The sequence below is a fragment of the Cnephaeus nilssonii genome (assembly GCF_951640355.1).
Source record: "Cnephaeus nilssonii genome assembly, chromosome: 21".
Classification (NCBI taxonomy): domain Eukaryota; kingdom Metazoa; phylum Chordata; class Mammalia; order Chiroptera; family Vespertilionidae; genus Cnephaeus; species Cnephaeus nilssonii.
In genome coordinates this window covers 5068073-5093580 of record NC_137092.1, presented here as the reverse complement: position 1 = coordinate 5093580, position 25508 = coordinate 5068073, and the positions used below count along the sequence as shown (strand labels likewise).

Here is a 25508-nt window from a genome sequence, read left to right as displayed (position 1 = left end):
GTCACGATTTACCCATATGTCTTCTTGGTCTTAGCTCTTCTATTGAGGTCCTTGATCCATTTTGAGTTCATTTTTGTGTATGGTGTGAGGTATATCCCAGCACCATTTATTGAAGAGCTTACTCTTTCCCCGTTGAGTAGGCCTTGGCGTCCTTATTGAAACTCAGTTCTTTATGTCCTTAAAGGTTTATTTTGGACTCTTAATGATATCCCAGTGGGTGTATATGTTTATTCTGATGCTTTTACCAGTTTTGATGACTGCAGTGTTGCAGTAAGTTTTGAAATCAGGACTGTGTGTCCTCCAAATTTGTTCTTTTTTAAACATTGTTGGCTGGTTGGGGCCCCTTAATTTCCATCTGGAGTTGAGGATCAGATTTTTCCATTTTGTTCAGCTTGGCTCATTGTGTTCCCCACCCCACCTCCACCCTCCCAAAGCCTGCTCTGCATTCCCACGTGGGCAGGTATTTAGATACAAAAGTAATTCTTATCGTTGGCATTGCGAGAAGCTGGGGAAAAGCTCGAGTGTTCAGCAGTAGGGTGTTAAAGGTAGCGCAGCCCCTAGCTCGGTGGAGTACTGTGACATTGAAAGTATAGCCCTCAAAACCATGTTATAGTGAAAAAAAAAAAAAGTGCTTTGGGTCATTGGGACAGCATGTGAGTCGGGAACGGATCTAGGGCCGCTCCTGGCCTGTCTGTAGTGTTTTGAAGTGGAGGGTGACTTGTGGGGGCAGGTGGTCATTAATGGGGGTTTGCGTCATGATGTGTGCTCACTGGGGGGTTGGAGAGCCAGGGCCCAAAGTGACCTCCAGCTGCATTCAAAGGACAGACTATTTCTTAGTTTGTACACTGAGTACAGCTTCCTTTCCCCACCTAGCAGTCATGAAAAAATGACATTTTTGTTGAAAAATGTCATACTGTCAGAAAAGAGCGGTTAGCGCTTTAGAAGCAGTTTGAAAAAGGATGTGGCTGTTTGGAAGTTTGCTATTTTATGCACATTCCCTGCTTTTGTCTTTTTTTTTTCTAATCACTTTTCATAAAAGCACTTTCTTAGGCTGCCGTGTGCTCGTCATTCCTCTCTGTGCTTCCCCTGCTCACTGATGGCCCTGACCGGGAGCACTTTCTCAGCATTAGCGTCACTTAGCCCGCACGAGGTCCACGTTTCTACCAAAGATGCACGTTTTAGCTTCACAGCTTTGAGAACGCCTATGTCAGCCACGCCTCCCAGGACTGGGCCAAACATCTCTGTTTGGAGACCTGATTAAATATGTATGTTGAAAGCCTTTTTCTAAACCAGCCCGTGGATTCTGAGATCAATCAGCATTGTTCAAGGGCGTGAAAATAGCTCAAATCACGTCTTGCCCGATTGCGGGAGCCCTGCATGTCTGTCAGTGATGGGAGTCCGGCGCTGGCCCCTTATTTGGACACGTGCACGCTTCTTTAGGGGAACAACAGAGACCTGGCTCAGCTCTGTTCCCGCTGCTCCCGGACCCCGACCCGCAATCCGTTGCCCTGCTCACTACAAAGAGGAAAGAGAAAACCCAATGAGCACCTTCTGTTGCTTTTATTTTTATTTATTTATTTACTTATTTTTAATCCTCCCCTGAGGATATTTTTCCATTGACTTTTAGAGAGAGTGGAAGGGAGAGGGAGAGACAGAGAGAGACATCGATGTGAGAGGCATCGATTAGTTGCCTCCTGAAGGCACCCCGACGAGGGCCGGGGAACCTGCAACCAAGGCATGTGCCCTTTCCCGGAATCGAACCCGGGACCCTCCAGTCCTCGGGCTGACGCTCTGTCCACTGAGCCAAACCGGCCAGGGCACCTTCTGTTGCTTTTAAAGAAACATTTCTCTAGAGTTCCACTCAGAGCTTCTTCAAGGCAGAGTCAAAGGCCAGGCTGTTTCTGGGCCAGCCCGGCCGGTGGGTCCTGCCCGCACAGGTTCAGGCAGCAGCCCTGTGGGCGACACCGCTCACAGGGACCTCGGAGGCTCCTCCGAGTTCTGGGCCAGCTGTTGTCCCCAGGGCTGCCTGTGGTCCCCGGAACCGAAGCACTTTTCTAACTGACGCCTGGATCGCACCCTCTGGCCGGTCCTTCTGCTACACTGCGCTGAGCTAGAGTCAATTCAGCAACTGAGGCAGGAGCTAGAGGGTGCGGCCTAATGCAGAGGCGGAGGGAGGGCGGGAGGAGTGGGATCCGAGGTTTCCCAGGATGAGTTGGGAGGACTTAGACCTGGGTGTGTAGGAGAAGTACAGGTCTAGGAAGTCTTCCAGCATCTAGCCAGGTGAGGCAGAGGGAGACTGTGGGGATGGGAGGAGCAGGGGGCAGGGGAGATGCCCTGTGGGGTCTTCAGAGGCAGAGGGCAGGGGCAGGAAGGCAGGTGGGCAGGGGCGATGCCTGTGGGGTCTTCAGAGGCGGAAGGCAGGGGCGGGAAGGCAGACACAGCGAGACCTCGGTGCTGTGGAGATAAATGCCCGAGACAAGTGCACGTCCGTATGGTTTAGAAAAAACTTTGCTTCATGACCTCATCTCTTAGAGCTGTAAACCAAGTCAGAAATATATTACTCCAGAAATGGCCACTCTGAAGCTGCTCAGACTGAGCAGTGCCAGTGAGTCCGCATAGAGTGTTGGCGCCAGAGCCGGTGGGGCTGGGGCCTGGAGGGGGCCAGAGGCTGGCGTTCTGGCCCATCAGGCGTCTGCGGACAGACAGAGATGCAGACCCATGAAGGTCCGGGAAGTTCCCCGTCGCCCTGAGTCTGCGGCCAAGGTTCCCGCTTCTAAGCAGCCGCTGGAGCCTCCCGCTCTGTCCCTCAGGCTGCGGGGCCAGCTGGCCTTGCTCTCCCCTGGCTGTGGGTGGGCTTGGCAGTGCTGGGTGTGGGTTTCTGCCTGCCACCCGTGGTCTTCCCAGTAGATGGGGGTGGGGGTGGGGTTTGAGGATAGGAAGTATATAATCTCAATTTTGTTACTTTACTGATGATGATGATGGCATTAAAGGTTGTGGGCTCGATTCCCAGTCAGGGCACATACAAGAATCAACCAATGAATGCATAAAGTGAAACCACAAATCAATGGTAGGAGAATGGTTGAAGCATTGTGTTATATACATTAAATGTTATACAACATTAAAATCAACAAAGGAGATCTGTGTGTGTTGACACAACTGTCTTTTTCTTGTTAAGTTTATTGACTTTAGAGAGAGAGAGAGAGAGAGGGAGAGAGGAACATTGATTTGTTCTACATATTTATGCATTCAGAGGTTGATTCTTGTATGTGCCCTGACCGGGGATCGGACCCACAACCTTGGTGTATGGGATGATGCTCCAACCTACTGAGCTACCCGGCCAGGGCTGTGATATATTGTTAAATGACAAAAGCATGTTGTGGAAAATCTGTATAATAGGATAAAATAATAATTGTAAAGAAAAAGAAAAAAATTCTGCATGGGTCACACCTGATTCTGAGCTTTGGCTCCCTGTGGGCAGCAGGTGGGAGAGGCGTGTGCAGGTGGGATCGACTCTTCTGTGTAACTGCATTATTTCATTTTGACAAAATCAACAGGAGTCCATTTGAAATACTTGAAGCAGCGAATAAAAGGTGCACGGTGCTAGGGCGGAGTTGTGTCCAGAGTCCCATGGCGCCCCAAGAACCCCAATTGGAGGTGGGAGACGGTCAGAGAAGGCTCTGGAGGAGGGATCGGCCTGGCGAGTTCAGGGTGTACCTGGTCAGCACGTGGAGGGGCCCACAGAGGCAGAGAGCATCCTGCTTGGAGCATCCTGAGGCGCTCTGGTGGCAGGGGAGCTGGCCACCTCCCGGCTTTAACAGCTCCATCCCCACCCCTCACCTCCCACCCCCCACCTCCCACCCCCCACCCCTCACCTCCCACCCCTCACCTCCCACCCCCCACCTCCCACCCCCCACCCCCCACCTCCCACCCCTCACCTCCCACCCCCCACCTCCCACCCCCCACCTCCGGTTGTCCTGGTGCTTCCCTCCCCAGGCCATCAGCCACTTGTCGCCTCTCAGTCCGTACTGCTGCGGGCTCAGCTCAGACTTCCTGTTTCTCACCTGGATGATGGCGGACACCCCCCAGCGAGTCTCCTGGTGCCTTGTCTGTACCCCAGGTCCTCCTGCCCGAGTGCCTGCCCTTCCCTTTGCTGAGTGAGCTTCTCAGAATGCAGCTTGGACCCTGCCGTCTTCCTTCTTAACTGTTTTCCATGATCCTTCCCAGGTTCTGGGGTCTCACCCCCTTTCTGGAGCCTGGGGCAGCCTGCCCACCTCCCCTCCTGCCTCCCACACTGACTCTTACTCATGTTCCCTGGAACCTTCGTCATTTCTTTACAGATGCCACCGTTTTAACAAGCAAGGTGTAGACGGCGGTGAAGAAAGCATTGTGATGTGGGTTAGTGGTTGGTTGGTGGACTGTAATTACCTTGCACATATTCTGACTAGTTACCCCCTTTTCTGGAGTTAGTGCCCACAGTTTCATCTTGTTTTGAGGCAGCCTTTTAGAAGTGAATACATTTCGGGGACAACAGCGTCATCTTTCCTGCCTTTGGCACTATTTTGTTCCGTCAGTATTCTGGAGTGGGCGTCTCCAGCGCAGGGGGCCTGGGGGTCTGGTACTGGTTTGTACCAGGGTCACTCTGCCTTCACAGCACACATGCTGTTCTGCAAACACGACTTGGACTAAACAGTCTCTGTTTGCTTTGGCTGCACTTGGAGCTAACGGGGCGGGGTGTGTGTGTGTGGGGGGTGCTCCGTGTATAATCAGATGGACCCAGAACCGAGAGGGTCCTGGGAGGGGCTCTCTAAGGCATGCTGCATGGTCTCTTGCCATGCTCCTCTCCTCCGAATCTGGATCTTTATTTTTATAGCACCTAATAGTGGGATACGCTCCTTTTAAAGAAGTAACAGGAGTTCCGTGCAGCTTGCTGATTTTCAGAAACGCTTGTACTTTATAAACTCATTCACGGCAGGAGGAAAGTGATGTAGTGCTGTTGTCTGGCTCCCTCTGGTGGACAATTGTATGGAAACATCAAACTCCAGTTTTGCGGGGGGGGGGGGGGGGGACGGGTTGTGAATAGTTCTGGTTATTGGTAGCAAAAGGAACAGAAAATGCATCTTGTGGATGTATGGTCATTCTCATTGAAAATCTCCCCAATAATAGCAATAGTAAAATGCTTAGCAATACTGTTTTCCTTTTGATTGCGTGGTGACACTGCTGAGACCACAGTGTCAAATAGGAAAATTGCAAGCTACTAATGCTACAACTATGGCTGGGTACGTCTTCTTAAGGCACCTTGAAACAGGTAGATGAGCAAGGGTAATTTAAAAACTCTTTTTCTTGAAACACACAGAATTAGAATAAGGTGATTTTCTTCAAGTTGGAGATTTTCAAGAATGGCTACCATTTAAATATTTTGCATGAGTTATCTTTGTAATCCTTACAATAATCTAATGATTATAATAATCTATTATTGTATGCTGTATCCTTATTAAAAAACTGCAGCCCAGAGAAATTAAGTAGTTTGTCCAAGGTTATCTGACTAATGAGTGGTAAAGCCAGGGTTTGAACCTGTGGGGCCTGGCCCCAGAGCCCACGGGCTACATCACATTGCTACACAGCAGGCTGACCGGTGGAACTTGCTGTGATGATGGGAAGGTTTGACGTCTGTGTGGCTATTGAGCATTTGAGGTGGGGTCACTTCAAGAAAGGGACAAAATTATTCCGAAGGTGTTTGTACTGGCACTCCCAGCTCTTCCATTCTGCACCTCTTTGGCGTCTGAAATTCACGTGTCTGCTGCCATTGTTGATGTCAGATTGCTAAACTACGGTACTCTTTTGGGAAAAGAACTTATCTTTCCGGAAACAAACTTTCAATGAACACGTCCCTCTGTTCTCAGGTGATAGAAACGCTATCGCGACTCTCCCGAACACCCATCGCGTTGGCCACCGGAATCAGGTAAGCTTGTTTCTCTGTGGCCCATGTTCAGTGTCACGATTGCTTATTGAATAGTCACTGTTTGCAAAGCATGTTGCACGCGAGGACTGCTTCTCACTCATGCAGGCTGCCGGGTTTGTAAGTGCCAACACACGTTTGAAACTTAGCAACTAAAAACATATTCATAGAGCCGAATGAGATCCGTTGGCTAAGCATGGTTCTCATTTTACTGGTGACTGTCATTGATATGGTTCTTTTTTTTTCTTCCTTCAACCTTTCTATACATGTGATTCATCAAGGCAAACACATGCTGGTGGCATGTAAAAAAGAGTAAAACGTTGGCTCTGTGATCTGATTTCTGTGACTTTGTTAGACATGGATTTAGAGCAGGCGTCCTCAAACTATGGCCCGCGGGCCACATGCGGGTGTTTTTGCCGTTTTGTTTTTTTACTTCAAAATAAGATATGTGCAGTGTGCATAGGAATTTGTTCATAGTTTTTTTTAAACTATAGTCCGGCCCTCCAACGGTCTGAGGGACAGTGAACTGGCCCCCTGTTTAAAAAGTTTGAGGACCCCTGATTTAGAGCATTATGTGCATGTTATCAAAAGTGTCATAGAAGCATGAGGCAAAAAGGATGCTCATGGCTAGGAATAGGGGATCCATGACAGTGATTTCCTTTGAACAGCGGGCAGAGAAAACATTCTATTCTCCCTGAGGTCATTTACCCAATAATTGAAAAAACACACACAACTTAAACACCTTAAAGTCTAAGTAGAAGAATATATCAGAGTCAGTAATCATTTATACAGGGCGCAGTATTCTTCTAATCATTTTCATTATTAGGTTGTCACCCAGTTATTTGTCAGGAGTGATTGTCACCCAGTTGTTTGTCAAGAATGATTGTCACCCAGTTATTTGTGAAGGGTGATTGCTACCCAGTCATTTGTCAGTCACATCAGCATCGAAAGTGAGAAGAGCTGGTGTTAAGGCAGGCCTGCTCTCTGCTGGGGAGCCGATGGGGGGCCAGGAGGTGAGCCTGCGGAGTTGTGGCTGCGGCGGGGGGGGGGGGGATCACTCAGCACAGCAGCCTGTCCCCAGCTGCTCGGAGGACTGGGGTGACCAGCAAACCTGCTGCTGATGCCCTGGGGTAGCAGGCGCCTGGTCTCCCCGGGGACCCCCAGACCCAGCCACACTGGGAGAAACCCCAGACGCTGTCAGATGTGGTGACTGACCGGCCCGCGCTGGCGGCAGGCGGGCTGACACGGTGCCTGAGGCAGTGCCCGGCCTGGATGCCGCTGGCTCACCTTGTTTCCTCTCCCTCCTTCTCTCCCGCCCTCCAGGCCCTTCCCGACAGAAGAGAGCGTCAACGATGAGGACATCTACAAAGCCCTTCCCGACCTGATAGAGTACGTGGGCTTCCGCATCGCTTCTGCGCCCTTTGTGGGTTGTAGCGGGGTTGGGGGGAGGGGGGTGTTCGCAGAGCGCTGGGAAGGGGACAGTGGCTGGTGGCTGAGGTGCGTAAGAATCAGCCCCAGACCCGGAAGGGAAAGCGTCCGAGACAGTGGACCCCCACGGGCTGCTGGTTGCCTCTGTGTGGCCCTCGCGTGCAGGGCTCTGGGGAGCAGAGAGGCAGGCCGCCGCCAGGTAAAATGTGAGCCCTTCCCAGGCGTGTAGGCGGTGGGGACGGGGAGTGGGGCAGTGAGGGGACATGAAGCCGACACTGCACCCCTCTCCTGGGAGGCAGGACCGACCGTGCCCGCGTGGCAGGCTCAAGGAAGGTGCCCTCCGACGGGAACGTGGTCTGAAGGCTTTTCACTGCACGAGGTCTTGGCGGTGAAAAGCCTGCAGAGAGTGAGGCCTCTGAGAGACTCTTTGTCACATCCCAGGTCCCCTTAGGCTCCCCATCTTCTCCAGGTCCTAGCCTTCCACAGTGTGGCCAGCACCCCGAGCGGGAGGCACACTGTTTCAGGCCCGGCCCTGCACGCACCTGTGCTGTCGTGGGCACGTCCAACGCCTTGTTGTCCTCTCGACGTGTTCACTGCAATGCTGGTGCCTCCTGACCGCACCCCCGACGCCGGGCCTGGGGGGCCGGGGCTCCCACGGCAGAGGGTCACGGGCGCTGTGCGCTGTCGGGGGCTGTTGTCGTTGTCATTGTCCCTGTTAGGAGGGACGGGCCGTCCCCTGGGCCTTCGACGCCACGGATTCCATTGTATGTCCCCTCTGGATTTCCTGCGGGATCCCAGGAAGCTGCTTCTGGCTCGTGCGTTTCCTGCCGGACAGTGACCTGCCCCCTGTGCCCTTCGTTCCAGCGAGACCCGCGTGGAGGACGAGGAGGGCCTGTATGACTGTGTGTACGGGGAAGACGAAGGCGGAGAGGTCTACGAGGACTTGATGAAAGCGGAGGAGGCGCAGCAACCCGTAGGCACTCACCTTGGTTTTTTTTTTTTTTTTTTTTTTTAGTTACTCTGGGTATTTTATTGGAAAAGTGACCGTTTTAAAGACTCAATATAATTGTTTATGTAACTTCCGCTGGGATGGCTTTTTTGTTTGTTTTCTTTCTTACCTTGGCCCGTTATGTGCATATTTGATGCTACATCAAATCTAAAAGAATATTTACCTGCTTTGTAACAGAAGATTTTCTTTCAAAACAATACAATTCCATGATTCCATGAAATTAAGTCCCATTGCTCCTCTGCTATTGTTTTGCTGGGCGACATGTCATTTATCGCTCAGATTTGGTTTCCTTACCAGTAAAATGAAAGGATTAGACCAGCGACTCCCCGTGGTTGTTTTGACCCGTAAAATGCCACGTTTCTATGGCCCCAGCTGCAGTAACAAGTCATGGTTACCTAGTTATAACCATGTCGATCTTTCGGTTAGTGTTTTATTAGACATAGAAAGCTCAGAAAACCAGCAATGGTTTTGATCTCTTTCTAGCGACTGCCAGAGAGATTAACACATGATTTGATTAATTTTAACGGGATCATTCTAATTGCAGAAATGTCCAGAGAATGACATACGAAGTTGCTGCCTCGCAGAAATTAAGCAGACGGAAGAAAAATACACAGAAACACTGGAGTCGATAGAGAAGGTAAGTTATCAGGTGTCACTCTTGAGGCCCCTCCTGCCTTACATGGTGAATGTGTTGGGCTCAGTGTTTCCTCTGTGTGTGTGTGTGTGTGTGTGTGTGTGTGTGTGTGTGTGCTAATTTTCCGGAGAACTTGGGGTTTACAGATCTCAAAGCAGGTTTAATCCTTCCACAACTATTTATTGACTAGAGGCCCGATGCACGAAATTTGTGCAAGGGCCTTGGCCCTGGCCCCCGCCTGCCACTGCTGTAGCCGGGGGTCAGGGGGGCCTTTGCTGCCTCTGCCGTAACCCCACCTGCTGGGGCTTTGTCCAGAAGGAAGGACACCTGGAAGGATGTTCGGTCTAATTAGCATATTACGCTTTTATTATTATAGATTTATTTTAGTCTCTGCGTGCAGGGATTGAGAATATGGCAGTGAACACAATAGAACTCTACTTCTCGGTCATGGAAGTTATAGGATTTTATAATACATCATCTGTCTGTTCCATTGTGTGCTCACCACCCTAAGTATTTTAGGCTTTAAATGTATTAACTCGTATTTATGTCTTTCTATCTCTGTTCAAGTGTATAATTTGCAAGGCAGAGAAAATAGCTTCTGCTGTTTCTTGGGCATTCATTATACTGATAAACAACTGACTTTCAGTGGATATTTATTGTTTGTTGATGACAATCTGTTATCTAGATTAGGGTGAGTTGTGCTTAATTCTCATTCTCTCTCCTCTCCGGGCAGTACTTCATGGCACCACTGAAACGATTTCTGACGGCAGCAGAATTTGACTCTGTCTTCATCAACATTCCCGTAAGTGAAACTCTGCCAGCTAAGCGTGGGGTACTTCTATAAAATCCTCATTGGGGTTCCGGATCCCTGTTTTAGCATTCTCTGGTATTCTTTAAGAATTTTGACTCTGTTTTCTGCCTCTAGAGTTCTTATAGCTATATTCTCAAGAAATAACTGGTAAGTCACACTGTTAACCCAAAGTCACTCAGAATACATGCAGAAGACACGTGGGTAAGATTCATGCTGAGGGAGGCTCAGTTAAACAGTCCCTGGGCTTGTCTGTGTCTGTGGGAGTCCCCTTCTGGCCCACTCACTGCTCCGTGGCTCCTCCAGCCCCTCGACCCCATCTTACGGACACCGTCCTGGCTCCTTCCGCCTCCTCTGCTTCCTACCATCCCTCCACTGTCTTGGTGTCTCTTTTCTGCTTCCAGGTACATCAACCTTAACTCCCAGGCATGTGCCCTGACCAGGAATCGAACCGAAGCGTGACCTCCTGGTTCATAGGTCAATGCTCAACCATTGAGCCACCCAACTGGGCTCAGCAGTCTATTTTAATGGAACCTTTCTTTTTATAGGTTTATGTAAGCATTGCAAGTTTCAGAGCACCTTCCAATGGTGTTTTCATCCTAAGAGAATATTTACTTGGAAGCATGAAGCCAGCCAGATGCTATGCCAACTGAGGTCATGCTGGGCAAGACTCATGTTCCGAGGCCTCTGGAGCTGGCTTTGTCTTACTGTACGGCTTTCACGCATAATATGTCAGCCTTTATGTGCAGGCGTGCTTGCATCACCTGACTGCCCCGTCGGGTCTGTTTTGCCTCTGCTACGTACATTGCGGACGTGCCCAGTCGGCTAGCTGTGGCACGCTGGTCTCGTCCTTCCTTTGGGCCCAGTGAAGACATTCTCACTGGTCTGGGACATCGCAGGAAGAAAGGTCACAACGGCAGGTGGACGGTTAGAGTATAACCTAGTTCACGTCTAGGAAGATGAGGATCTTGAACCACCCAAATGCGGTCATTGTAACCGAGGACCCCATTGGACAGGTCTTACTCTTACGGCCTTTTCATGAGCCTCAGCCAAGGACAGGCCCGCCCGGCCGGCGTGGCTCAGTGGTTGAGCGTTGACCTATGAACCAGGAGGTCACGGTTCCATCCCTGGTCAGGGCCCAGGCCCAGGTTGGGAGCTCAGTTTCCCAGTGTGGAGTGTGCAGGAGGCAGTGATCCATGACTCTCTCATTGTTGGTGTTTCTCTCTCCCGCTCTCCCTTCTTCTCTGAAATCAATAAAAATAAATAAACAAATACCCCTCCCCCCCAGCCAAATGACAGGCCTAACATGTTCCTGGTTCCTTTCGGCAGTGAGGTCGGGGGGATTCTCAGGGCACAGGGAAGGAGATAGTGGGGGACGGCCCCCTTGGCTCCATGTCCTCATTTCCTGGCTGTGACAGGCAGGACCGTCTGACTGGAAATTACTTGCCTGTCATTCTGCCTTGTGAGGAGCTCGGGTTAGCCTCCTCGTCCAATGTATTTGCTCCTCATTTCTGCCCCAGTTGGCTGGTGATTTAGCCCGATTGTTGTTGGCTCAGGCCTGGGACACCACTAATTGACCAAAGCGCAAATCCACATTTCCGTGCCCCGAGGACACGATCCTCACTTATCTTGTCAATAAAACATTAAGCACTGGGGTAGTTGAATTTAAACATTTAAAGCAGTTACAAAATGAAAATGAGCTGTGCATATTTTTATACAAGGAATAAATTACCCTTTAATAACCAGTGAAATCATTTCTTTCGCACAGGACATTGGCATTTCAAGTCAGATCTGAAATTGCTGTTTCCTGTGGCTTGTCACTCTCCTGTCCTCTTCCCTCCCCTTCCCTTTCCTCCTTCTTTCCACTTCCTCTCCCTCCTCCCCTCCTTCCTCCTCCCCTTCTCCCCACCTCCCCTCCTCTCTCTCCCCTCTTTAGGGGTGTGGATGTGATGTGGTTTCTGTGCCAAGTACCTTTAGCGTGTCCTTGGATAGCAATTCTAGCAGCATTAGGGGTTCTGGGTTCCGGTGATTTTTTTGTTTTGGTTCTGATTTCTAACTAACTTTGACCTTGCTTTCTTTTCTAAGGAACTTGTAAAAGTTCATCGGAACCTAATGCAAGAAATTCACGATTCCATCGTAAATAAGAACGACCAGAACTTGTATCAGATTTTCATTAACTACAAGGAAAGGTAACTTCCGAATTTAAAATTTTGGGGCTGTTCGTTGGTAATCGTAGTGAGGGTCGGTGTGAACACTGCTCATAGGAATCACCACTGTTCATGGGGACACCGTGGGGCAGCGGTTAGAACTCGGGACCGGGGATCTCTGGTGGCAGTGAGCTCCGTGTGTGACAGGACAGTAAGAAAAAAGGAAAAGAAGGAAAAGGAAAAACGCTGCCGACGGTTGCCCTGCACGTCAGTGTGGACTCTCCACCCTGTCACGGAGTCCTCTGGGTTTCAGGGAGTCTCGCTAACTCGCCCGCCTCCTTTCCCCATCCGTACGTGTCAGCTGTGGGTGAGCTGCTACCCCGTGCTTTTTCCGACTCTAACATGGTATCATTCTCCGTTGTGGGGTGTTTGATTCACACTATAGTCCGTTTCCCTTTGTCAGTTAGAAAAAGAATCTTCCCAACAGCTCACATGAGTTAGGAACTCAGCTTAAAATTTTACACCAAGCACCAGAGTTCCTAGTGCCGACTCAGAAGTGGCTCATCAATCGCTTTGCATCGACAATCAGACAAACACGAACTTATCAGTAGAGTTAAAAGAAACGTTAAGTTTCCCAGCCTCTTTGGGAAATTTCTGTGTCCTTCCGGGGCCCCTCTGTGGAGCAGGCGGAGTCCCTGCCGAGCGACGACACATCTACCCCCACAGTTCAGGCCCCTCGACCCCACTTCAGAGAATGCATTTTCCTAATAAAAAAGGAGGACGGATAGGAGGCTTATGAATGAATGGAGTCATAAGTAAAGATTACGGTACAATTGTAGCATAGCAACCTGGTTTCTGTGTGTGAGTAAACAGTAAAAAGGTGACCTCTAATGGGCACTTTGCAGCTGACATGCGACGTTATATTAGTTTCCGGTGGACAACATAGTGAGTAGACATTTATGTAACAGGAGCTTAGCCAGAAATTTTAAATTTCATTTGGTGTGTATATTTGTACTCAGCAACTACAGTTGTCAAGCCAGTTTTTAAAACCCACCTGCTGTAAGAATGTCTGTGCAGTGAATCCCGGTCAGATGCAGAAATAAAGGAGTCATTTTTAATACCATCCCTGTGGCGATCCCCCTTCGATGGCTGCCTGTGTGGTGTGTGTGAGAAAGAAGCGAGAAGGCTGAGCTGAGAGAGACTGGGAGTGAGCCGTTGGCCGGGGTTAGCGAGGCAGGGGGTGCCCACAGGCGAGGTTTGCTGTGTGTCTCCCTCGCTGCGGATTTAGAGGTGGAAGTCCTGCCTCTCCCCCTTCCACGCCCGGGCTCTGTTGTCCTGGAGATTTCCTCCTCTGTCTCCTTCCCTCCCAGGCTGGTGATTTACGGGCAGTACTGCAGCGCCGTGGAGTCGGCCATCTCCAGCTTGGACTACATCTCTAAGACGAAAGAAGACGTCAAACTGAAATTAGAGGTGCCTGTTGTTTTGTCTCTTTGTTTATGGACTAACCTAAGAGCAGGATATTCCTTTTCACGCTCAGTGCGACAGTTCGCTTCCCCATGTAGTCTAAGTATAATATTCTCAGTATAATCTCACGGCCGTTCTATAAAGGGCATTAGTAGCTACCTCCACACAGTAACCCCGTGGTGGGAGTGACAGCGGTGGGACAACCTGAGGCTGTGGCTGCCTCCTGAGCGCATCTCACCAGAGCCCCTGCGTGTGAGATGGATGCGGGTAACTTCCTGACGTTGGGGCTGAGAAAGCCTGTGACGTAGGACGGAAAGGAACCAGCTTCCCCCACCAGTTTTAAACTGACTTCCATCACATACAGCCTGAATTGTAAGTGTGTAGTACTTCTGCTCCTGATGCCGTGTTAAGGTGTCATAGTATAGGACGTGTCAGATGCCACCTGTTTTAAGGAGCTGAACATGCAGAGTACGGTCACCGGGCGGGACTTTACAGGGAGAGGAGACCCATCATTACCGCAGAATTAACAGTTTAACCTCCCATTTGGGACCCATGGCCCAGAACGCTCTCTAATGTGTGGAAGCAAGCAATCAGCGCAATCGTTACCTTTCCAGTGACCTGCGGCAATTGGCCAGGCCGAGCCGGCATTTCTTCTTGCTTAAGAGCCTCAGCCAGACGCTCATTAGGCACTGCGGTCATCAGAGCTGATGGAGCTTGCTTTACCGCTTCTGGTGATATATCGTGTTATGTTCCAGAAGAGCTAAGTGTGGGCACAGGGAAACCAAGTCACGAGCTAAGGAGTATTTCCTTGACCATAACTCCTTTCCTGAGCTCCTTCCCAAATTTTTTGGTCTGGGTTGTGCAATTATCTGAGGATTTTGGACTTACTAATAATATTTTTATGAGCTCTGTTTTTTAAATTGATTTTTAGAGAGGGAGAGGCAGAGAGGGAGAGAAACATCTACCGGCTGCCTCCTGCACGCCCCCTACTGGGCATCAAGGTCACATCCAGGGCATGTGCCCTGACCTGGAATCAAACGGGTGACCTTTTGGTGCACAGGACAATGCTCAAGCAACTGAGCCATTCTTTTTGAACTACTCTATAGATATGTGAGAAACAGTAAAGTACTAGTTTAAAATACACTTTTAAAAAAGAATAGAGTGAGGTAAAAAAAAAAAAAAGAAACTTGAGGCTTTTGAAACATTGACTCCTGTAGTAGTAGGTTTACACTTGGGCATATTTTTGGAGTCAATCATTTCATTTCATTCAGTTCAACAAACAGTTAAGCAAATACTAGATTCTTAGAGGTATGGGAGACATCTTGGGGAAGGGATTATGTACAACAAGAATGAAAAGACGCACAAGGCGCAGAGAGAGAGCATCATTTTGATTGGGGTTGTTACTAAAGGCCAAGAAGTGTAGTTCTTGAGGAGAATGCTGGGTTCTTCCGGGAGCTGGACCAACCAATGGCAGTTGGAGAGAACCAGGGTGTGTTGGTGGGGAGGCCCATGTGGGTCGGATGGGCCGGGGCGTGGATGATACTGGGGACAAGGCAGAGCTATCAGCCTCTGAGGAGGACGACCCTGGAGGGCCCCAGAGGAAAGACTCTTCATACATAAAGAGTTTTTCTTATCGATTCATATTTAGAGCTGAAATGCTCCGAGGTTGGTTGGTTTTTTGGTTTTTAATGGTAGGTGCTTTCTATTTTTTAGAAAGAAGGCTTGTTAAGAAGGAAAAGGAGATGTTTATCATGCCGTCACAGTTTTGTGTATGGTCTTTTCGTGTTGGCTTTATGACCCCCTTTGATAAAACTAACAGGGTTTTTAACGCACGTTGTAAAAACCACGTTTCACTAGGAATGTTCCAAACGGGCCAACAATGGGAAGTTCACTCTCCGAGACTTGCTCGTGGTCCCCATGCAGCGCGTGTTGAAGTACCACCTTCTCCTGCAGGTACGTCACTCACAGCCCCTGTTCATTCATTCCGTCAACAAAATGTTCATGAGGCATCCACTGTGTGCCCGATGCGCCCGTCTGGGGCCCGATCGCCTTGCAGTTCTCAATGATCAGTGGGGCACGATGGGAAATAACGGCTGGAAACTTGCCTTCCTTGAAGCCAAAGTGATTCTCATTTCTCACAAGGTCACACTTCCTGTCCCTCAAACAGAGCCGGCTCCAGACAGGTTTAAAAATTAAATAATCAAGTCAAAACAAATATGAAGACCCCTTCGGCCAAGTCCTTTGCAGTCGGTACTAATCACTTACTAGACTCTCGATATTGCTATACACCCGGATTCGGCAGGTTAATTCTGCGAGAACTTTTGCCTGATAACCATAACCTACAGAGAGTTGTGTCAGATTCTGGGTTGCTTTCTGCTCTAGTAGATGATAATAAGGCTACCTGTATTTTGAAGGGATTCTCGTTATAACCCCGAAGCTTATGGTTTCCACGGTTAGTCCTCTAATGAGGGTGGAGAGTCTTATAAATCTAATTTGATGGCCGTACCAGGAGACTCATTAGTTCTGCTCCAAAGGAATGTCCTACTGCATTAGCCTATCTACTCTGCTGATGCTTGTGAAATGTTGTTTTAAACAGGTCTCTTACCTGCATGTGAAATATGATTTGGAGTCTTCTGTGCTTTGGACCTCCTGCATATTACATTTCTTACACTGTAGCTGCAGAATTATTAGTCATCCCTATTTTTGTTCTACTGAGAAATCAGAGAAATTCAAACCCTGATTATTTCTTTAAAACGCATTAAAACATGTATGAGACCTAAACTCAGAGCAACTTGACTCAAATTGGATTTTATGAAGAAATAATAAGGAAGACTAAAGCGATCAGTTTCTGAGACATCGTGGAACTAAAAACCTGTCCAAAATAAGAGAATAATTTATTTAGTGACGTTGGTTATTAAACACCAATGGAAGGGTTTAGAAGGTGCAGTTTTCAGGACACATCTGTTTGCATCACAGGGTTTTAGACAGACTTCTAAAAGTGTGAAATGTGACTATACTTTTATGAAATTTAGCAAACTTTTTCCTAATTCCTCTTGGATTGTTTTATACTTTAAATTTTCAAAGTATGTTTAGTTCCATGATGATGGGCACTTGGGTTGCTTCCAGATCTTGGCTATTTTAAATTACACTGTAACTGAACATAGGGGCGCATATATCCTTTCAAATTAGTGATTTGGGTTTCTTCGGATATGTTTCCAGAGTGGAATTGCTGAGTCTTATAAGGCAGTTCCATTTTTAGTTGCTGCGCCAAACCTACATAAAGGGTTAATTTTTAAATGTTTTCTTCCTTATGTTTGGGTGTTAATTTGATGAAAACAGCACTAAACTGTGTCTTCCAAATAGGAATTGGTCAAGCATACCACCGACCCCACAGAGAAGACGAATCTGAAACTGGCTCTGGATGCAATGAAGGTAAAGCGATGCGCCGTGACCTTGCTTGTGTTTGTTATGCTTGCCTAAAAACAAGAGCATGCTCTCTGCTAATCCATATGCATGGCATGCTAGTCTATATATATAAAAGCCTAAGCGACCGTTTGACCGGTAGGTATGACGCGCAATGACCAACAGGGAGCAGACGCTCCGACCGGTAGGTTAGGTTGCTGCTGGGGCCCTGTCAGCCCTGAATCTGGTTCACCCACACCCCGACCCAGAGAAGAGGGAGGAGGGAACCCGATTCCTCGTGGAATCAGCTGTGGGTTAGCTTACTGCTGGGGCCCTGTTGGCCCTGAATCTGGTCCACCCGCACCAGATTCCCTTTCAATGTGCATGAATCCGTGCACTGGGCCCCTAGTATATTATAATATACATAAGTATTTGTATAGTTTTGTTTTTGGTGGGGAGAGTTGAATAGTTTTTAACCAAAATAAATACACTTGGATGAATTTAATTGTTAGACAAAAACACATAAAACCAACAGGTGAATTAAAATAACTTAAAAAATATATTTTTATTGATTTCAGAAAGGAAGAGAGAGAGAGACAGAAACATCAATGATGAGAGAAAACCATTGATCAGCTGCCTTCTGCATGCCCCACACTAGGGATCAAGTCTACATGTGCCTCAACTGGGAATCGAACTGTGACTTCCTGGTTCATAGGTCGATGCTCAACCACTGAGCCACGCTGGCTGGGCGAAATAATTTTTGTTACTTATGAATGTTATGACAACTTCCATAACCTTCCATATCGTGGTTGCCGTTGACATTCTCTGCGTGGTCACTAATAGAACGCGGCCGGCTTGTATAATCATCAGGTGGCGGGTGCCCGCGGAACACAGGTGTGACGTACTTCCTCAGCTGAGGCCTCTGCCAGGCTTCCTTTTGTGGGTGCTGAGCGTCCGTGCACGTGAGGTTCAGGCTGGGTTTCTATGCTCAGGGAAACCCGAAAGTCAGGAATGACCAGTAGACAGAGGCCGGCTTTCTGAGCACCTGGGGGCTCTGTAAGACCCGACTTCCACGCTGTGCTGGACTTTGAAGGAAATATTCGTCCCTAATTTAAAACAGAAGGAAATGTGTCCTCAGAGCAACACGCGAGGTGACTGTGAGATGGTGACGATACTTCTCCTGGTCTCTGGGCCATTTCCCAGCTAGCCCTGTTCCGCCGCTCTGTACCCGCCCCCAGGGCCCATCACCCAGTTACTTATTGTTATAAAAAGTCATACCAAGGGTCTAATTTTAAAGAGATCATTTATAGATACAGGCTCTGAAAAGCCAGACTTTCATTTAGAACAAAGTTCAAAATTGCCTTTTGTCCGAGTTCTGTTCCCGCTGCTTCAGACGAAACTGAAGGGAACAGAGATGATGAAAAAGACCCCAGAACACAGGAGACTCGAGAGCGCGTACAATAAAAATAGCTGGTCACCGTGTGGAAGATTCGCTACTGTTTCCTCTGAAATGGGGGCAGCCGTTTAAAAATAGGCGGCGGCCCAGGGAGGAAGGCGGCCAGTGTGAACGGGGCCCTGTTTCACCGAGTTCTCTGCTCTCTCTCTCTCCTCTACCCCCTCTCCTTTCAAAGGAGACTCGATTGAAGGCTCCCAGGAATAAAGACACGAACTGACGGTGGAAAGCAGTCCTGCCAGATTCCTTGTCTAACTTTCTGTTACCTTCCCCTCCCTCGCTGAGCCCTCCTCTTTGCCCTTAGTCCAACCCGCATGAAATGTCCTCCTCCCAGCGTTGTTTGTTAATGTGTTTGGAACGTACATTTTCCTGACCTGGTTCCCTTTCTGTTGTTCTGCGTGGGGCCACTTTTTTTTTTTTATCCTGTTCTTCTCAAGGGTGAGGTAAGTGACACCTCTTTGGTCTTCCCAGCTGTCCTCCAGACATTAAAAAAAACACACATTTCTATTGATCTGAGAGAGGAAGGGAGAGGGAGAGAGAGAGAAACATCAATGGTGAGAGAGAATCATGCATCAGCTGCCTCCTGCACACCTCACACTGGGGATCGAGCCCGCAGCCTGGGCATGTGCCCTGACCTGGAATTGAACCGTGATCTCCTGGTTCATAGGTCGATGCTCAACCACTGAGCCACACTGGCCGGGCTGGCCTCCAGACCTTTTTAACTTGCTCCTGGTGAGCAGCTTTGATTGCTTCGATTGCCATCGAAAAGCCATGGTACTTTGGCTGCTCCTGAAGGGAATGATGTGTTTTCTTTCCAACAGCTCTCATCTCTTCTCCGATCTCATGGGCCTTCTTTTTGTCCCTTCTCTTTATTCCGCAGGACTTGGCACAGTATGTGAACGAAGTGAAGAGAGACAACGAGACCCTGCGTGAAATCAGGCAGTTCCAGCTCTCCATAGAAAACCTGGTAGGTCATGATCATTCCGTCCGGCTTCCCTACCCCGCCAAGTGTTGTGTTTGAAGAAAAGACACTTTACTTTCAATGTTCTAATTCCAGCTTATTTTCCCTCTTCCTGTTTGGCAGCATCCACACGGAGGGCTAGGGCCACCTGGGACAGTGACTGCCCTCACTGTCCCCTCACCTTAATCACACAGCTTCTTCCCCGCCATCCAGATCCTAGCCCAGTGGTCGGCAAACTCATTAGTCAACAGAGCCAAATACCAACAGGACAACGATTGAAATTTCTTTTGAGAGCCAAATTTTTTAAACTTAAAACTTCTTATCACGCCACTTCTTCAAAATAGACTCGCCCAGGCCGTGGTATTTTGTGGAAGAGCCACACTCAAGGGGCCAAAGAGCCACATGTGGCTTGTGAGCAGCGGTTTGCCGACCACTGTCTTAGACCTTGGCGCCCTCACCGCCATACATACTCATGCTGATTCCTGTGCATTTACACATTTTACTTGTGTTTGCTGGGTGACTATTATACGCCCGACCTTGAGCTTGGGGCTGGGTCTGGAACTCTGAGCCACGTGGTCTCATGGTGGAGGAGACAGGGAAAGGAGAGTTTAAAGCAGCTATTTTGAGATAGTGCTGTGAAAAGGGCGATCCGACAGGGGCTAAGAAGGGGAGGCCTCGTTTAGAGAGGATGGCTAGAAAAAGCCCTTCTGAGGTGGTAGCCCCTGGAACCTGAGGCATAAGAAGAAGCCGCAGCACAGGGTTCGGGGGGAAAGGATTCCGGGCAGAAGCCACAGTGTTACTGGTGGGGAGAGGCCCCCTACTGGGGACGGAGCCCGCAGCCCCGGGCATGTGCCCTGACCGGGAGTGGAACCGTGACCTCCCAGTCCAGGGGCCGACGCTCAGCCATGGAGCCAGCGGGCTAAGTCAGAACTGGTCATTCTTGAGATCTCAGATCAGGGACACCCCCCTTGACTCTTTAAACCACAGTGGGTCCCCGGCCGTGCACGCTGCCCTTCATGGCAGTCACGCGTTTGTAAATGCAGACTAGCGTGTTTCCCCGCTGGCTAGTCGCTCCTCGAGGGCCAGGTCTGTGCCATTCGCCCTATTACAGTGGCTGACACAGCGGATGCTCCAGAAATGTAGTTCCTGCACCTTCCTTGTGACTTGAGTTCCTAGGATGGATGCTCTCTTTTGGTAGCCGCCTTCCTCATAGGGTTATACGTAAAATTAGTTAACGTCCTCGGCCTGCCTCCCAGGAGGACCAAGGTCAGGCTGGTTTGGAAAGTGTATCCTGTCGACCTGAGCTTTTTAGAGTAAGTGCGCTAAGTGTGAAATGATAAAGGTTGTAGTGTAACAGAGTAGTTGTTCTTAATACACATCCTCACTGAGATTTTCTCTGGGTTTTTATGTGACTGTGAAACCCTGAGACACGTACATTTTCTCTTTTAGAACCAGCCAGTGTTGCTTTTTGGACGGCCCCAGGGAGACGGTGAGATTCGAATCACCACTCTGGACAAGCACACCAAGCAAGAGAGGTGAGGCAGAGGAGCGTGCGCTTTCCGAACAAGTCCTTCGTGTCCGAGCCCGAGGAGACCTCAGACACGGCTCCTCCCGGCAGAGCGGGGACACGGAGGAAGAAGCCGAGGGGCGACCAGCCTCCGTTTCCTAAACGTCCCTCATGTACATCCGTCAGGTGGTGTCCCCTCTGCTTGGCGTCTGTTGATTTGTCTAAGTTCCTAATAGGAAATGGCAGCTAGAGGATGGCAGCCGGGGTAAAAGGAAGTACACCTGACACTGAGAGGAGAGAGAGGCACCACAGCACAGCTAACTACCATCACACACAGTTGTTTCATTTCTTGAGTCTACATTTTAAAATAACAAAAAAATAATACCAAATGTCCGAAGGAAGATGTTTGAGGAGGATCATTGCGTGAGTGAGCCCTTCTGGAGGGGAATTCGTAGGTGGAGTCCTTGGAGATGAGTAAGCTTGGCCTGGTGTCCCAAACTATATGTGATTATCACTTGGTTGAAATGGCCCTTTCCTGGAACCTTTGCAGATGAGAAAGCCAGCCAGCAGGGGGCAGCATCAGCTCTTGCTTCCGCCTGATACCCAGGCTCTACAGGTAGCTTCCCGGAGACACACATCCTTTTAGCATCTCCAGGAAAATAGGCTTTGAAAGTGACCCAAGTGTTAACGCTGCACGAATGTATCATTATCATAGTTTCAAAAATGTGTGCGTATAAATCACAGAGAGTTATCGAAAGGTACAAGCATTGGTATTGGGTGATGGGATGATAGTTTTTCTCCTCAGGTACGTTGTTTTTAATAAGAAAGAAGAGAAATAGCAGCATGTAAACTTAACCATAGTTTTCTCTAGTTTGCGCTTTGCTCATGTGCCTCTTGGGGTGGTTCAGGTGGCTCCTGCCTATAACCACGAGGAGCAGCCTGCAGGGTAAGAGCACGGGCCCACAGCTGGGCCAGGTGGGAGCCCGCTCAGCACCTCACTGGTAGCATGACCTTCAGCAAATGAACTCCCCAATCCTCAGTTTCCTCCACAGTAAATGACAGTACTAATACCTAGCTCCCCAGATGGCCATGGGGGTTTAAATTGTGTCAGTCATCTTGGTGAAAGGCATTCGGGCTGATCCTAATAACATCAGTAGAAGTTAATTGCCGTTGTTTTCATTCATGTTATTCTGTAAATGGTTAGCTTTTAAACTAAAACAAAAGTAATTGTTCAAGGGCAACACTTTTTATGGCTAATCTCAATTGTTTCTTTTAAAAAATATATGTTTACTGATTTCAGAGAGAGAAAGGGAAAGGGAGAGAGATGAAAACATCAATAATTCATGAGAGTCATTGATTAGCTGCTCCTGCATGCCCCCTACTGGGGATCGAGCCCGCAACCCCAGACATGTGCCCTGACTGGGAATCGAACCCTGACTCCTGGTTCATGGGTCAATGCTCAACCACTGAACCACACTGGCCTGGCTCAGTTGTTTCTTATAGCTATGTTGAGTGTGCCTGTTGTTCTTATTAAAATTTTTCTTTCTTTTTTTCTCTTTTTGCCCTAGCTGGTTTGGCTCAGTGGATAGAGCCTCAGCCTGTGGACCAAAGGGTCCCGGGTTCTGTTCTGGTCAAGGGCATGTATCTTGGTTGCAGGTTCCTCCCTGGCCCAGACCCTGGTTGGGGCTCGTGCAGGAGGCAACCAATCAATGTGTTTCACATCGATGTTTCTCTCTGTCTTTCCCTCTCTCTCCCACTCTCCCTGAAAAACCAATGGGAAAATATCCTCAGGTGAGGATGAACAAAAAACAAAACAAAACAAACACACAAATGAAGACGTTTTTCCTGTTTTTAAATAAGGAAACAGCTACAGCGAGGCCACTCGTTCAGTGACGGGCAGTGAAGGGTCCGGTGCTCACAGTTCACCCTTTCCGAAGTGCAGCGCTGCCATTGTCCTCACCTCAGAGGGAAACGTGTGTTTGGTTTAATTCAGTTTATGAGGGAAGAACTAACACGTGCTTCCAAACCGTCTTACATCAGCTTCTCTCTCTCTCTCTCTCTCTCTCTCTCTCTCTCTCTCTCTCAGGCACATCTTCTTATTCGACTTGGCAGTGATTGTATGTAAAAGAAAAGGTGACAACTATGAAATGAAGGAGATAATAGATCTTCAGCAGTACAAAATAGCCAACAATCCTACAACGGATAAAGAAAACAAGAAGGTGAATTATGGGAGATTATAACTGTGGTTTACTCAGCACTTGGAACGTTCAAGGAAAATGGGCTCATCCATTCCCGGGAGGGGGAACGCATCGATTCAGGAGTTTCTGTTTCTGGAAGTTGATCAGGGGAAAGAGTGGGACCGTGTCACAGCTGATGGGCTCATCCCAAATGCTGGTGACCAAGGCGGTCCGACGCATGTGGCATAGAAATGGTTGTGGATGTGACGTTGACTGCGGGGGTCTTGATGGGTCACAGTTTAACGTTGCGAGAGGCCCGTGGATGGTGATGGTGGTGGTGTAGTGAATTTGGGAACGTGATGTTACTCATGCATGATCCGTATTAACCTGAGGAATATTAATTTTAACAGTGGTCTTATGGCTTCTACCTCATCCATACCCAAGGACACAATGGGTTAGAATTTTATTGCAAAACAAAAGATTTAAAGAAAAAATGGCTGGAACAGTTTGAAATGGCTTTGTGAGTATTTCTCCTTTTAAAAGTGCTTCTTCCCTACCGCTTCCCTCTCTTCCGAATAACGTGGCCCGTGTGCAGAGGCCGCGGGGACGCAGGCAGGAGCCCGTGCTGCTGGCTCTCTGCTTGGCGACCTCGGTCTCCGAGGAGAGGTCTGGGTGAACTTCTTCAAGGAAAAGCAAGAGGGAGCTCTGGCCTTCTGTTTGAATTTTTCTCCTGGGCATATCTTAATTCTTCAGCTTCCAGCACCCACGGGAAGAATTATTCTAATGACAAACTTTTAATGTTATTACCATGTTTTTAATATATATGCATTTTTTAAATGGAATAGAAATTACTCCCCCCCAAACACATGCACACACATATACACCCATGCACACCCATGCACACACATACACACCCATGCACACACATATACACATACACACACATACACACCCATGCACACACATACACACCCATGCACACACATACACACCCATGCACGCGTTTTGTTTTGAACAGGAAGATTGACCCCTCCCACCTGTTTGTCGTGAACTCACTTATTGTTTGGGTCCCGGAGAAACTGCTGCGCGCATTGAATGAAGGCTTTCAGAGCCTGGCTTCTTTCAGGCTCTTTCCTTTGATTAAAGGCGCAGCTCAACAAAGAGGTGGGAATAATTCAGACCTGCTCCCAAAGGAAGGGCGTGGGGAGATGTAATTACATAAGAACCAGCCATTCGGGGGGTGCGGGAGGGGGGAGCTCCTTCCCGTCTTGATGCTTATGGGTTATGACCTGGCTATGGAAACACACAGGTCACCCTGAAATGGAAACTGTCAGCAAAGGTGGAACTAAGAAAAGACACCCACACTTGCGTGATCTGCTTCGTTTGTATTCTAGCATTTCTTACCATTTGCAGACCAATTCCATCAGGTCCTTTTTCTGTGCTCTTTTTCTTTGCTTTGTTTTAAGAAATGCCCCTGTTTATATAAAATGGAGGCGGGATTAGATTGTTTTATTGTAGTTCTGCAGTGATAGGATTGTGCAGGTAAAATATTTTAAAGCTTATAGACTATTCTGGATTCAGCGATAATCACCATCACGAGCTGGTTGCAGAGTCTCAGCCAAGTTACCTAATGCCTCAGAGCCTCAGTTTCCTCCTCTGTAAAACAGGGACAAGAGTGATTTGACCTGCAGAGCGTATGGTCAGGCAGAGGGCTGGCCAGACAGCCCCACGGGCGCGTGGTGTCCCCAGTAGCAGACCTGTGGTTACCGCCTTATGAACATGGTTCTGTATTTAGGATCCCAGGGCTCTACCGTGGGGACTTCTAACACTAGAGGGCACCCCCCAGGACACTCCTCCAGGCCTTGCGATTTACTGTCTTTTATGGCACTAATGAAACAAAAGCGGTTATAGCTGTGGGCCTTCACGCAGTGGCTGTACTGCAGACCCCTTTGGTTTGGGGCACGAGTGGTGCCCTCAGGGACGTCTGCCCAGGCCGAATCGTAGACCTCGTGTGCTTCTTAGAGAGGTTTCAGGTGGCAGAGGGCGCCTGCGTCAGTGGTGGGACGGGAGTGGCGGGATGCTGGGCTGACGTGCAAAGGCAGCGCCGAGCTTGCGCCTTTACTTCTTGGGGAAGACGCGAGGCTGTGTCTTCTCCGGGGTCTTGTGCAAACGTGGCACCGTTAGGTGAGCAGAGGGATTTGTGCAGCGGGGGGCAGTTACGTTTCTTGCCCAGAGCAGACATAGGGACTTGGCCTGTGTGCTAGGGCGAGGCAAAAGTAGGTTTGCAGTTGTTCCTGTGGACAATAATCAGTAATTAATAAATAGGAATAAAGAAGAAATCCTGGGTTTGGGCACTCACTACTATAAGTCTCCTTTGGCCCCACCCTGTATTTTGTTCAGTCGCCGGAGGTCAAGCAGCTAAACACTGCATATAAGACTCGACAAGGTGGGTGGTTATGGCCTGGCCAGCGTGGCTCAGTGGTTGAGCATCAACCTATGAACCAGGAGGTCATAGTTCGATTCCCTGTCAGGGCACATGCTCAGGTTGAGGGCTCGATCCCC

General features: G+C 48.9%; 1 protein-coding gene across 2 annotated transcripts in view; it reads left to right on the top strand.

The window, feature by feature from the left end:
• VAV3 (vav guanine nucleotide exchange factor 3) overlaps positions 1–25508 on the top strand; it is a 170352-nt gene that overhangs the window by 48758 nt on the left and 96086 nt on the right. For both annotated transcript variants that reach the window (XM_079761402.1, XM_079761401.1), the window contains exons 3-15: positions 5901–5959; positions 7280–7345; positions 8249–8357; positions 8938–9030; positions 9761–9829; positions 11921–12024; positions 13353–13452; positions 15304–15399; positions 16810–16878; positions 19182–19268; positions 20712–20797; positions 22856–22988; positions 23357–23466. In XM_079761402.1, coding sequence (XP_079617528.1) covers positions 5901–5959; positions 7280–7345; positions 8249–8357; positions 8938–9030; positions 9761–9829; positions 11921–12024; positions 13353–13452; positions 15304–15399; positions 16810–16878; positions 19182–19268; positions 20712–20797; positions 22856–22988; positions 23357–23466 — 1181 coding nt within the window. The remainder of the gene's footprint in view (positions 1–5900; positions 5960–7279; positions 7346–8248; positions 8358–8937; positions 9031–9760; positions 9830–11920; positions 12025–13352; positions 13453–15303; positions 15400–16809; positions 16879–19181; positions 19269–20711; positions 20798–22855; positions 22989–23356; positions 23467–25508) is intronic.